At 41.8% G+C, this 14,851-nt stretch overlaps 3 protein-coding genes across 3 annotated transcripts in view; all 3 read left to right on the forward strand.

Annotated features, from left to right (window-relative positions):
- Nucleotides 1–537: 537 nt before the first annotated feature.
- Nucleotides 538–2,490, forward strand: socs2 (suppressor of cytokine signaling 2). Its single transcript, XM_079183818.1, has 3 exons — nucleotides 538–838; nucleotides 1,443–1,649; nucleotides 1,828–2,490. Exons 2-3 carry the CDS (start codon nucleotides 1,526–1,528, stop codon nucleotides 2,301–2,303), a joined length of 600 nt encoding a protein of 199 aa, XP_079039944.1. The 5' UTR covers nucleotides 538–838; nucleotides 1,443–1,525; the 3' UTR covers nucleotides 2,304–2,490.
- Nucleotides 2,491–5,785: 3,295 nt separating this feature from the next.
- On the forward strand, nucleotides 5,786–8,144 carry cradd (CARD and death domain containing adaptor protein). The gene is made up of 2 exons (XM_079183817.1): nucleotides 5,786–7,079; nucleotides 7,808–8,144. The coding sequence occupies exons 1-2, from the start codon at nucleotides 6,770–6,772 to the stop codon at nucleotides 8,098–8,100; spliced, it is 603 nt and encodes a 200-aa protein (XP_079039943.1). The 5' UTR covers nucleotides 5,786–6,769; the 3' UTR covers nucleotides 8,101–8,144.
- Nucleotides 8,145–13,838: 5,694 nt separating this feature from the next.
- LOC306713958 (uncharacterized protein) overlaps nucleotides 13,839–14,851 on the forward strand; it is a 1,860-nt gene continuing 847 nt past the window's right edge. The window contains exons 1-2 of the mRNA XM_079183820.1: nucleotides 13,839–13,953; nucleotides 14,174–14,503. Coding sequence (XP_079039946.1) covers nucleotides 14,212–14,503 — 292 coding nt within the window. The 5' untranslated portion in view covers nucleotides 13,839–13,953; nucleotides 14,174–14,211. The remainder of the gene's footprint in view (nucleotides 13,954–14,173; nucleotides 14,504–14,851) is intronic.

Below are 14,851 nucleotides of genomic sequence, written 5' to 3' on the forward strand. Positions count from 1 at the left end.
TTCAGATTCCATTCAGGATTCTAGTAATTTAAGGTCGCGAGGTTCCTCTGCTGGTGAGCATAAACACACACTTCACTTTATTACGTTCACTCTTTAAAGCTGCTCAGTGAGACTCATCACGCGCTCATGAATAATTAAGTGTCATGTCAACATCTCTGAGCACGTGCGTTCAACCTGTAACGTCACTTGTGTGTGTGTGAGTGTGTATATGTGTGTGTGTGTGAGTGTGTATTTATATGTGTGTATATTTGTGTGTGAGTGTGTGTGTGTGTATTTATATGTGTGTGTATTTATATGTGAGTGTATTTGTGCGTGTATGTATGTGTGTGTGTGAGTGTGTGAGTGAGTGTATTTGTGTGTGGGTGTGTGCGTGCGTGAGTGTGTGTGTGTGTGTGTGTGTACGTGCGTGTGTCGGTCCACCTTAAATCGCTCGCGCTCCGCACCACGTGACCGTGTTCCTGGAAAGTTCCTGGAAACGCTTCTTTTGTGTTTACGGTGATATCGGTGATTAGGCGGCTCGGTGACGGGCGGACGGACACCGGACACCGGGACACACTCACGGAGCTCTGTCGGACATAAAGCCGTGATGAAGCCATGTTTGTCTGTTTGTTTGTCTGTTTGTTTGTCTGTTGTTGACGTTTGGAGGAGCTGAAGCTTGTTGTTTTTCAACGGTTGGACCGTTTGTCTCCTTAGCGACGCACCGTTTGTCCGTTAACGGACAGAGAACCGGAGACGGACAGCAGCGGGACGCTCCGGTGGAACCGAGACCGAGAATGTTACCGACATGTCGGCAACGGCTGCGGCTAGTTAGCAGTTAGCTCCGACACACAACCTCCAGGTAACTGTGTGTGTGTGTGTGTGTGTGTGTGTGTGTGTGTGTGTGTGTGTGTGTGTGTGTGTGTGTGTGTGTGTGTGTGTGTGTGTGTGTGTGTGTGTGTGTGTGTGTGTGTGCGTGTGCGTGTGTGCGTGCGTGCGTGCTCTAATCAACATGACGTGGTTAATGGACAGGTGAGGAGAAGTAGAGTAACACCTGCTGCTCCTCAGTCATATATATATATATATATATATATATATATATATGAGATTTATTGACTGAAGTAAATAAACGTGTTTATGTCTAAAGATCAATAACTTCTTGTTGACGTCATAAATAGATTATCTGTCCACAGATGGAGAAATCTATCACTTTGCACCAAATTCTATCAAATATTTGTGTCTTTTCTATTTTGTGTTCCTCGGTGAATCGTCTAGACGTCATAAATAGTCAAAAGTCTGTTTGAAGTCAAGATGTTGAGTTTAGTCTGAATGTGTTCAAGTTGAGAGAAAATGTCTTCAATGAGACGTTCATGGAGTTTGTCTTCAGAGGATTCTCCAGTAGTCGTTTCTCATGCAGCTGGTCTTGAAGCAGTGGGACAGTTTTGATGGACTCTATTTATTTTCAGAGACCAGTACCCCCCCCCCCCCCCCCTCAGTCCCATGTGTGAGCTGTAGGCCCTGCAGCTTGGCTGAAGGTTGGACCTGTCCAATGACCTGCCAGTCCTCCGAGTCCACAGACACCATCGAGAGCGACAGACGAGCCGACAACAGCTCCAGGTCCGAGTCAGACGAGAGCCGCATCGCCTCGGCCATGAAGGACCTGAGGAACACAGGTACGCCGTCTCTGAGCTGGGTCGAGGACGTCACACAAAGACCCAGACGTCCCACATGTCCATCAGCATTGTCTGAGAGCATTTGTCCCTCAGTGTCTCTTGTATTTGTTTGTGTCTCTTGTTTGTCCCTCACTGTCTCTTGTGTGTGTCACACGTGTCTCCCTCTCCGTGTCCTCAGGCTGGTACTGGGGCGGTCTGACGGCTAACGAGGCCAAAGAGATCCTGCAGGACACCTCAGAGGGGACATTCCTGGTGCGGGACAGTTCCCAGAGGGACTTCCTGTTCACCATCTCGGCTATGACGTCGGCCGGTCCCACCAACCTGCGGATCGAGTACAAACACGGGAAGTTCAAACTGGACTCGGTGGTCCTGGTGAAGCCCAAGCTGAAGCAGTTTGACAGCGTGGTCCACCTGGTGGAGCACTACGTCCACCTGTCCCGGACCGGAGACAACAAGACGCCGTCGGACCCCCGTCCCTCGGCGGCGTCCAACGGCACGGTGCAGCTGCTGCTCACCAAGCCGGCGTTCACCGCCATGCCGCCGCTACAGCACCTCTGTCGGATCGCCATCAACCGGCGGACTCGGCGGGTCCAGGACCTGCCGCTCCCCAACAGACTGAAGGACTACCTGACGGACTACAGCTACAATGTGTAGACTACAACTCCCAGCATGCACTGCTCCCACAGGGACTAACAGGAAGTCTGTGTCCACTCAAGGTCCCCGAGGTACTTCTGAAGTACTAGTAAGTACTGCAGTACTCTGCAGTCAGTACTTGTACCTCTTAAATGTTCACAAACTGCATTTGAACCAGAGACGCTGCTGATCACTGATCAATACTATTGATTTATTGTGTCTATTAAATGTTTTCATGTCTTCAAATGTCTCGTTTTGTCCTCAAACTTCTCTTTGGAGGAACTGGAATCATCAGATCTTTGTTTAGAACAACAATTTGGTCATAAAAACAGTTTCCAATTAACTTATTGATTAATCTAACAAGAGTCACTATTATAACCCCAGTTCTATGAAGCTTGTGGTTTTATACGTCTTTATTAGAACCAGACCGTTTGTTTACTGGATGTTTGAGGACGTTACAGAATAAAGACGAGACAGTTTGAAGAAAATATTTCACACATGAGCAGATGAGGAAGATCTCTGAGGAAGATGATCTTAATATTTCTACATAAAGTTTTCATATTTCATGACTGGTGGTTGGTTTTAATGTTTGTTTTGATGGTCACAGAAAATATCTGATGAAAGTAAATGTTTTGAATGAGCTTCTGTTTTTAGGTTGAGCTGATGAAGAAATGTTGAGTTGGTTCAATGACATGTTCAGTCTATAAACATGAAGTTAATAAACTCTTTTATTTATTTATAAATCAATTTTATATTCATACATTGTTCACATATTTTGAGACAGCAGACGTTTTAGTTTGTGAACTTAATTATTATGATTATCAGTTCAGTTTTAAAATGTTACGTCTCCAAACAATCAATAAGTCTGTTTATTATTGTACTACTATACTTCCCAAAGCAACATCTTTACCATTTATTTATTTTTGTTCAACCAACAGGCCAAAAACATATTTCATTTATTTCAAATATATATGAAATAATTCATAATAATTCTTCTTTGAGTTCATCCAAGTTTAAAGTTTAAAAGCATTTGTTAATTTCCAGAAGAAAAGAAAAAGCTCCATTTAAATCCAAATAAATATTCAAATGTTCATTATTTATTAGAAACTTTATTTTCTATATTTGTTGAATTCCAATTTATTTATATATATATATATATATATATATATATATATATATATATATATATATATATATAATATTTACAGAAACAAGACTCAATAAATCTGAAAAAGAAAAGCAGCTGAAGCTTCAAGTTTCCTGTTTTCAGGACAAACACAACAGCAAAGGTTTTAACAGGTCATCATCTTCATCATCATCATCATCGCCAGCAGAGGCCTCTGATTGGCTGACAGACGTTAGTGAGACGACGTAGAAAACAAACAGACGTCAGTTTGACCCGCTGGACTTTATCCTTGCTGGACAATCTGTGGACCAATCAGATCACAGGAAAAAAACCTAAGTCGACTCCACGAGTCGTGTTCCAACATTTTCAACGACTTCACCAGTCGTTCTGACTTTCAGGGTCAGAAACTCGTTCGGATCCAAACAAATACAGAAAATTAAGAAGGAAATGTTCAAGTTGTATCCGTTTGTTTGTTTGTTGTATGAACACAGTAAACCAGACCCCATTTAAAACATTTACGTTTTAAGGATTCCTTGTTGATTCGTTCTTATGAAATTCATTTAACATGTCGTATATATTCGGTCCATCACATTGTACTTTATTTCATTAAAACTTGTAATAATATTTTTCTCTGTGCAAACAAAAGTTACGATTATAACTACAGCTCTATGAGTTTCCTGTTAAATCTACAAGTTTGAAACTAAAAACTCAGGTTTAAATATTTCTCTTCATATTTTTGTTTGCATTATATATTGTATATATTGTTTCTGTGACTAAAAATCATCAAAACAAACATGTCTCATAACGTCTCACGTCTCATAACGTCTAATATTGTCTCATAACGTCTCGTCTCATGTCTCTCATGTCTCATAACGTCTAATATTGTCTCATAATGTCTCATGTCTCGTAGCATCTCGTAAAGTCTCATAATATCTCATAACATCGTATGTCTCATGTCTCATAACGTCTAATATTGTCTCATAATGTCTCATGTCTCGTAGCGTGTCATAATGTCTCATAACATCTCATAACATCTCATAACATCTCGTCTCATAATGTCTCATGTCTCATAATGTCTCATATCTCATAACGTCTCATAACGTCTCATAATATCTCATGTCACATAACGTCTCATGTCTCATAATGTCTCATAACATCTCATGTCTCATAACGTCTCATAATGTCTCATAACATCTCATGTCTCATAACGTCTCATAATGTCTCATAATGTCTCATAACATCTCATGTCTCATAATGTCTCATAACATCTCATATCTCATAACGTCTCATAATGTCTCATAATATCTCATGTCACATAACGTCTCATAATGTCTCATAACATCTCATGTCTCATAATGTCTCATAATGTCTCATAACATCTCATATCTCATAACGTCTCATAATGTCTCATAATATCTCATGTCACATAACGTCTCATAATGTCTCATAACATCTCATGTCTCATAATGTCTCATAATGTCTCATAACATCTCATATCTCATAACGTCTCATAATGTCTCATAACATCTCATATCTCATAACGTCTCATAATGTCTCATAATATCTCATGTCACATAACGTCTCATAATGTCTCATAACATCTCATGTCTCATAATGTCTCATAATGTCTCATAACATCTCATATCTCATAACGTCTCATAATGTCTCATAATATCTCATGTCACATAACGTCTCATAATGTCTCATAACATCTCATATCTCATAACGTCTCATAATGTCTCATAACGTCTCATAATATCTCATGTCACATAACGTCTCATAATGTCTCATAACATCTCATGTCTCATAATGTCTCATAACATCTCATAACATCTCATGTCTCATAACGTCTCATAATGTCTCATAACATCTCATGTCTCATAATGTCTCATAACATCTCATGTCTCATAACGTCTCATAACATCTCATGTCTCATAACGTCTCATAACATCTCGTCTCATAATGTCTCATAACATCTCATGTCTCATAACGTCTCATGTCTCATAACATCTCATGTCTCATAACGTCTCATAATGTCTCATAACATCTCATGTCTCATAACGTCTCACAATGTCTCATAACTTCTCATAATCTCTCATAATGTCCCAAAATGTCTCATAAAGTCTCTTGGAGAGATAATGGAGAGATAATCATTGAAGGGTGTAAATATATAAATAAATGTTTATTACTGAACATGAAAGCAGATCTTTGTACATATCACAGTGATTGATTATGAACAGTATTTATTGATTGTGTCTCACTGTTTTTCTCTGTAACGTTGATCAGAAATAAATATTTTGTATGGTGCTTCATCCTGATGAATGGATGCTTTATTGATCCACTGATGACGTCGTCTCACTTTTTATTCAGCGGTGTGTTAAATACCTTCAGATCCAGGATGGGATGAAGAAAAGATCTCCATTCATATATTTCTCATTTTAAGGTTTGATCCTTCCTCAGTAAATACAAACACGAGTTAAACTGAAACACATGAGCCCGTTTGAACACCTCGCGTATTCTTGAAGATTCGGCATAAATTTCACTCACCAATAGAAATATGTTATATAATAAAATTGGATCACACTGTTTGCTGCTATCACTGTGGAAGCAGGAGACTCAGTAAGAAACCTTCATTTTATTCATTGTCATTATATTGTGGATGGAATGGATGGATGAGTTGAATATTATTCCCTATTTAAATGTATCCGTCATTATATACGTCATTGTGCTTGTCACGACATGTGACTTTTTCTACTGAAAGGAAAATAGTGAGCCGAACTCCATAGATTAATCCGCCCATTTAAGGAGTACATGAATATTTTCTTGGACATGGTCACTGAGTAGAAAATAAATATTAAGTTTAATGGCAACGTTTGGTTCTTCTGGTGAATTCGGCATATATTTAATAGAACAAGTAGCCTTCATATTAATACAAGTCTTCATTCTAGCATTAGCTTACGCTGTTTGCTAACGTTAGCTCATGAGCACCATTTTGAAACCAGACGTAGTCAGCACAAAATGTTGAGCTTTTCTTAAAGAAAGAGTGATACCTGGTGTATAATATATGTGCCGAATTGAAGACTGGTCCATACTATTTAACTTGTATTAATTAAATTGGTTGAACAATAACTAAATGCTTGAATTAAATCAGAAGATTTGCAGAAGTGGAATAAATCTCACGGGAGACTTGAGTGGTTGGACATTGGTTCCGCTAACGTGTTTCCAGTCGGACGCAACAGCATTGATCACCCAGTCGTTTTCCGGACTAGCACGACTAGCTTCCGTGGTGAATAATAAAGTGAGTTGGTCATGAATTAACTAGTATGATTTAACTAGTGGAACCAGCGGTCAGCGCCTCAGAATGGACCCGGAACACAGAGCTCTGCTGCGGACACACCGGCTGTATCTGTCCGGGCAGCTGCTGGTCACCGACACCATCGTTCCGTTTCTGTTCCAGGAGCACGTGCTCACGGAGGCTCACGTGGAGGACATCGAGGCTCAGCCCACCGACACGCTCAGGTGTCGGAGGCTGCTCGACCTACTTCCGGCCCGCGGGCCCCGGGCCTTCGGCTGCTTCCTGCGTTCCCTGGAGGACTTCGACTGGGTCAGAGACAAGCTGCTGCTGGAGCTCCAGACCAAACCAGGACCAGGACCAGGACCCAGCGCTGCAGGTGAGACCACGTGTTTATTAATGTAAACATAAGAAGAAGAAAATAAAACATGTGTTCCTCTTAAAACAATAACAACAAATAATTATAAACATAATTATCAGATTAAGAAAATAAAAGTTCATAATGTGTCATTTTATAAATCATCACCGTTGAATAGAAATTACATTTTAAATTTAATAAAATAAAATTACATCTGAATTTTGACACTTAAAGTAAAAACATTTTAAAAACCTTGAGATTAATTTTTGAGTTAAAAGTGAAAACATCTTTAAAATAAGTTACACATTTAATATTATTATTATTATTAATAAACTGAGTAAGAAGTAATTTAGTGACCGAAACATTAAGTTCAGAGGACGTCTGTTCTGGTCCTGAACTGGTCCTGAACTGGTCCTGTGTTGGGTCTGAACTGGTTCAGGTGACTACCTGTGTCACAGTGACCTGAAAGAAAAACACAGAAGAAGAGCTGAGAGTATGTTTTTCCTTGTCGTCCAATCAGAGAAGAGCAAACAGCTCCACCCCCCCACTGACCGTCAGCCTTAAAGAGACAGTACGCATAAAGTTTAGGATTCATGTCAGAGAAAAACTTCATAATAATAATGAATATAATAATATGAATCATTATTATAATAATATGAATCATTATTATAATAAATAATAATATGAATCATATTTCTGAGAGTATCTTCAGACCTGAAACCACTAAATGTCCCTCTTGGTCTCTGCAGACGTCCAGCTCCCCGACCCGGTTCTGCAGGAGGTTCCTTCGGACCGGGTCTTGTCCCGGCTTGCGTCCCGGCTCGGGTCCGAGTGGGAGTCGGTCCTGATGGATCTGGGTCTGTCTACGGAGGACTTGTTCCGGTGCCGGTCCGACCACCGTCTCAGTACTCACGGAGCGGTTCTGGCCGGTCTCGTCCAGTGGAGACGGAGTGGAGGGAAGACCTCCACGGTCCAGAGACTCATGAGGAGTCTGGAGGAGAACGGGGTCCATCCGTCAGTCCTGGAGGACGTCCTGCTGTGACCGCTCTACCTCTTCTGTATTACCTTCTATTATATGAGCTTCATTTGATAACATGTAGATATGAATAAACTGTATATATGATGTAAACCCACTTGTCAGTGTTTGAACCTGTAGTTTCAGGTCGTGACCTCTCGTGGTGGTGCTACGGGATTTCTTAAACATTCTGTTGCCACATATATATTTATATACACATATATATTTATATATTGAACATCTATCAGACGGCACGCTGTCGTACCGACGGGATCACATCAGCTGAGTCTCCATTCAGGGGCCGCATCCTTCAGAGGACCCGGCCTTCGTGGTCTACGTGGGCCGCGTCCTTTGAGGACCGCGTAGGCCTTGAGACGGCCTTCCTACAGAGCACTTCCTGTTTGCGTCAACAGCTGTTCCCCCCCCCCCCTCCTGCTGCTCCCACCGCCTAACATCCTGCTCAACAGGATTATATATATATATATATATACACATGTATGTATATATGTATATATATATACACATATGTATATATATATACACATATATATATATATATACACATATATATATATATACATATATATATGTGTATATATATATATATGTATATATATACATATATATATATATGTGTATATATATACATATATATATACACATATATATATGTATATATATGTGTATATATATACACATATATATACACATATATATATGTATATATATGTGTATATATATACATATATACACATATATACATATATATATGTGTATATATGTGTATATATATACATATATATATATGTGTATATATACATATATATACACATATATATGTATATATATACACATATATATACATATATATATGTGTATATATATGTATATATATACACATATATATGTGTATATATGTATATATATACATATATATATATGTGTATATATATATATGTATATATATACACATATATATATATATGTATATATATACATATATAGAACTGGTTCTGGAGGGGTCTGGATCAGGACTCCAACAAGGCCTTCTTGTATTTTACCTGTGAAAGGTGAACGGCAGGTGTGTAAGTTTGACTCTACTGAATATCTTTGGCTTCTGGACTCTCGGTCGGACAAACGAGACATTTGAAGAAGTCTCCTCGGACTCGATCTCAACAACGTGTGCTGCACTAAACACCACTCGTGTTTTATAGACTCAATGATTACTTTAAAAACATAACGGATTCATCAACTATTCATGTGATGCTGATGAGCAGCTGTAATGTCTCCTCTCAATGACTCTCTGCTGATGTTGAAACATGTAACGGAAACATTAAGAGGACGCTCACCACATCAATCTGAGAGGAACATCTCAGCCTGGCCTGGTGCTCATGGAAACAATCATAAGATCTGCAATCAGTCAGCAGCTTCTTGAGAAATTAAAGATCATCAAAGTCACAGAAACACAGAAAAAAAGGTTTGACAAAATTCACAGAGTGTAAATATCATCTTACATGGACCCATTTAACAAAGACAAAGTCAGAAAGAGACTCAAAACAACCACAAAAAGTTAAAAAACAACCACAAAGAGACAAAAACTGACTACAGAGACTCAAAACTACAACAAATTATAACAAAATGACTACAAAGAGACATAATGCAGCTACAGAGAGACTCCAAACAACCACAACGACTCTTAAATCTACTTCAAAAAGACTTAACACTACTACAAACAAACTTAAAACTACTACAAACAAACTTAAAACTACTACAAACAAACTTAAAACTACAACAAACAAACTTAAAACTACTACAAACAAACTTAAAACTACTACAAACAAACGTAAAACTACAACAAACAAAACTACTACAAACAAACTTAAAACAACTACAAAGAGACTTAAACAAACAGAGACGTTTTAAAACAACTACAAAGAGAATGTAACTCTTTCCTATAGTTCTATTTGTGTAGCTCTATAGATCTATACTTCCATGAGCCCACATGCTGTACAGGACAATAACTAAACAGATGTGAGTCAGAGCAAAGGTTCTGATCCACTGGTCACACTGGAAACATGGTGGACAGAAGAAGCTGATCATGTGACAGAGACTGTTCTCTGTAAAACTAAAGACAGATAAACCATCAGTAAAGCTCCACCTCTTCCTGTACGCAGATATACACCGAGGACAGCACACAGACACTCAGACGGGGAGAGAGACGAGCAGAGAGACGGACAGAGAGACGAGCAGAGAGACGGACAGAGAGACGGACAGAGAGACGGACAGAGAGACGGACAGAGAGACGGACAGAGGTCTACCTGGACGTCATGGATCACCTGTTGATGCTGCTGTTGCTGTGGAGCTCCTCAGGTAGGACTCTGATTTAGAAGAATATGTTTTATTACAATATTACTGTTGTACGTTTAAACCAGAGAACACTCAAACACACACACACACACACAGATACATACACACACACACACACACACACACACACAGACTCAAACACACCAAATGTAACAACATCACACTACGTTTTAAATTGCAAATATATTTAAAAACTAATATTTGTGTATTTTATTACATTTAAAAGAACAAACTGTGTCTGTTCCTCCAGAACTCCAGGCTGAAGGAACTCTCACATCAACAGGTAAAGAAGAAAGAAAAGAGGAACAAAGAACCAATGAAGCACAATCAGCACTCAAGCTTTAGTTCATGTTTTATTCATTAAATTCATTTCTTTACTGACGACGCTCTTGTTTCTGTTCAGAAGCTGTCAGGTTGGTGGGAGGAGCCAGTCGCTGTGCAGGAACTCTGGAGATGAAACATGAAGGAGACTGGAGACCAGTAGCTTACTATCACTATTACTCTGACTGGACCCTGAAGACAGCAGATGTTGTCTGTAGAGATCTGGACTGTGGCTCTGCTGTTTCTACCAGACGGAGAGATGAGTCCTCATACAGACCTGTGTGGTGGATCAACCCTGACTGTGTTGACTCTGGATCTTCTCTGACAGATTGTTCATCATCATCTTCCTCTTTCTCCATCCTGGATCTCACCTGCTCAGGTAAGCCCATCAGTGACATCATCTCTGACATCATCTCTGACAGTAATGTATCCAGGTTGACACACAGTGGGTACATCCCAAGTCTCTTAATTGCATCCTCGTTTCCCTCACTTGGCTCCTTTACTTGCGTCCTAGTCCCTCCCACCAGGGATGCATGGAGGAAACCATGCGAGGAGAGAGGAGATGAGGAAACATCTTTTAAGAGACATGAGACGTCCTTTCCTCAGTTGCGTCACGTGAAGCGACGTCTGTTTGTGATGACGAGGATCAGCTGATCACACCTGATCAGCTGATCACACCTGATCAGCTGATCACATCTGGATCAGCTGATCAGTCGCTTTAACAGCTGGAGAGACTTTAGAGGAGTGTGAGTCTGTTCTCATGATCTCTGGACTAATAATAGTAACTAATAACACTAATAACTCATAAACACAGTGATCGTCTCTGCAGTCTGTTAAACTGTGTTCATGAGATCAGGATCATCTCTACGGTGGAATGTTTTCGTCTTGTTTATGATTATTTGCGTCTGAACGTTTTAAACTGTGACGTCATCATGAAATCAGCAGAACATGATGATTGTTTCTCTGAAATGATGAAACTCATGAAACTCTGAATGATCCTTAGTGACTGAATGAAATGATGATCAATGATGTAAAGATTCACTTTCATCCTTTCATCATGAAGTTATTGAGGAAACATCATGAAAACACAAATCTTTACTAAATGAAGGAAGTTGTTTGTGGTTCTTTTGTTGTTCAGACTACAATGAACATCTATTTAAACCAGAGAACAGATCAAATATAAACTAGAGTTTAATCTGATCTTCACTCTGCTGTTAAACTCAGTCATCAGCTGCAGCGTCCAATCACATGATGAGCACTGAGGGGGCGTGTCCTCTCCTCTCTCCTCTCTCCTCTCTCCTCTCTCCTCACTCCTCTCTCCTCTCTCCTCTCTCCTCACTCCTCTCTCCTCTCTCCTCTCTCCTCTCTCCTCTCTCCTCTCTCCTCTCTCCTCACTCCTCTCTCCTCACTCCTCTCTCCTCTCTCCTCTCTCCTCTCTCCTCTCTCCTCTCTCCTCACTCCTCTCTCCTCTCTCCTCTCTCCTCTCTCCTCACTCCTCTCTCCTCTCTCCTCTCTCCTCTCTCCTCTCTCCTCACTCCTCTCTCCTCACTCCTCTCTCCTCTCTCCTCTCTCCTCTCTCCTCACTCCTCTCTCCTCACTCCTCTCTCCTCTCTCCTCTCTCCTCTCTCCTCTCTCCTCTCTCCTCTCTCCTCACTCCTCTCTCCTCACTCCTCTCTCCTCTCTCCTCTCTCCTCTCTCCTCTCTCCTCACTCCTCTCTCCTCTCTCCTCTCTCCTCTCTCCTCTCTCCTCTCTCCTCACTCCTCTCTCCTCACTCCTCTCTCCTCTCTCCTCTCTCCTCTCTCCTCTCTCCTCTCTCCTCACTCCTCTCTCCTCACTCCTCTCTCCTCTCTCCTCACTCCTCTCTCCTCTCTCCTCTCTCCTCTCTCCTCTCTCCTCTCTCCTCTCTCCTCACTCCTCTCTCCTCACTCCTCTCTCCTCTCTCCTCTCTCCTCTCTCCTCTCTCCTCTCTCCTCACTCCTCTCTCCTCACTCCTCTCTCCTCACTCCTCTCTCCTCTCTCCTCTCTCCTCTCTCCTCTCTCCTCTCTCCTCTCTCCTCACTCCTCTCTCCTCACTCCTCTCTCCTCTCTCCTCTCTCCTCTCTCCTCTCTCCTCACTCCTCTCTCCTCTCTCCTCTCTCCTCTCTCCTCTCTCCTCTCTCCTCTCCTCGTGTGTGACCCAGTTACTCTAGTTTTCACCATTGTGACACATTCTACTGATATCATATGTATTTATGGAAACTCCTCAGTCAATACAACATGTATTGAACCAGTATTATGTTGTGATTATTGTTATTATTATCAGTATTATTGACTTATTGTGTTATTTAATGTCTGACTTGTTGTTTCATGACATGTTGTTATTTAGTGTGTGGTGTCTTTTCTCTCTTTCATCTTCTATCATCTCTGCAGACTCTGTGAGGCTGGTGAACGGGACGAGTCTGTGCTCAGGCAGACTGGAGGTGAAGACTAACCAGACTAACCAGTCTAACCAGACTAACCAGACTAACCAGTCTAACCAGTCTAACCAGTCTAACCAGACTAACCAGACTAACCAGTCTAACCAGTCTAACCAGTGGTGGTCCTCAGTGTGTGAAGAGGACTTTGACCAGCAGGATGCAGAGGTGGTCTGTAGGGAGCTTGGCTGTGGGGCTCCTTCAGTCCTCCAGGGGGCGCTCTATGGAGAAGTGGAGGCTCCGATGTGGACCAAAGAGTTCCAGTGTGGAGGCCATGAGTCTGCTCTGCTGGACTGTAGAAGCTCAGGCTCAGATAGAAACACCTGCTCACCTGGTAAAGCTGTTGGACTCACCTGCTCAGGTAGAAGAGGAGCTGCAGCTTTGATCTGGTTCATTTCTGTTCTACTGAAACTCACTTTGTTCTTTACTGACGACTCTCTTGTTTCTGTTCAGAACCCGTCAGGTTGGTGGGAGGAGCCAGTCGCTGTGCAGGAACTCTGGAGGTGAAACATGAAGGAGACTGGAGACCAGTAGATGGCTATGAGTGGAGCCTGAAGACAGCAGATGTTGCCTGTAGAGATCTGGACTGTGGCTCTGCTGTTTCTACCAGAGAGAGAGTTGAGTCCTCATGGAGATCTGTGTGGAGGATCAACTCTCTCTGTGTTCACTCTGGATCTTCTCTGAGAGATTGTTCATCATCACGTTCCTCTTCCTCCATCGTGGATCTCACCTGCTCAGGTAAGCCCATCAGTGACATCATCTCTGACATCATCTCTGGCAGCAATGTCTCCAGTATGGTCCTTCCTCTGTCACAGTGACAGTCGGTGGGTTTCCATCGGACTGAACTGTAAAGTTATCCAGGACAACGACATCCTGAAGTGTGGAGAGGTGGGCTTGTTTCTGGAAGCTTCAAACCTCCACAGACTGCTGAACCTTCATCATCTCTCTGTGTTTACAGACCTGCTGCTTCAGCCAATCATCTCTGTGTCCTCCTCAATGTACGGGGTCTCCGAGGCCCAGCAGCAGGGGGCTCCTGTGCTCAGGCGCTCCACCTTCACCATCTGCTGCTCCATCCAGCCACAGTACCCAGGAGGCTCCTTCCAGCTCACCTTCAGCTCCTCCAACTCAGCACACAACTACACCCAGCCAGCTGTCAATCACTCTGCCCACTTCCTGTTTCCTGCTGCAGAGCCCGCCCACCAAGGAAGCTACAGCTGTGTTTATGACCTCTATGTTTTTAATCACACCTTCTCCTCTGAGAGCCGTCTGCTCTCCATCACTGTCTTAGGTAAGCTGACTGTTTACATGCAGGTTTGAAGATGATCAGCTGACCACAGAGTCCATGTTGTTGTTTGTGGAATGACTCTGTGACTCCTGTCATTGTGTCACACATGTCATAGAGTAACCAAACCTGAACACAGTCTATCAAAGGCAACAGCTAGCGATCTACTGCAGCACAGAGCAGGTCTGGTTACCAGGATAACTCTGGTTCTCTGAGAACTGAAGCACCTTCTGACCAATCACAAAGCTCCACTGACACCACATCAGTCATAACACCTCTCAGCCCCCAACTCTCCGTCTTCAAGTGTAGTTCCTCCACCAATCAGAAGCAAGAAGGGCGGTTACCCTGGAGACC

The sequence above is a fragment of the Pholis gunnellus genome (genome assembly GCF_910591455.1).
Source record: "Pholis gunnellus genome assembly, chromosome: 22".
NCBI classification, from domain to species: Eukaryota; Metazoa; Chordata; class Actinopteri; order Perciformes; family Pholidae; genus Pholis; species Pholis gunnellus.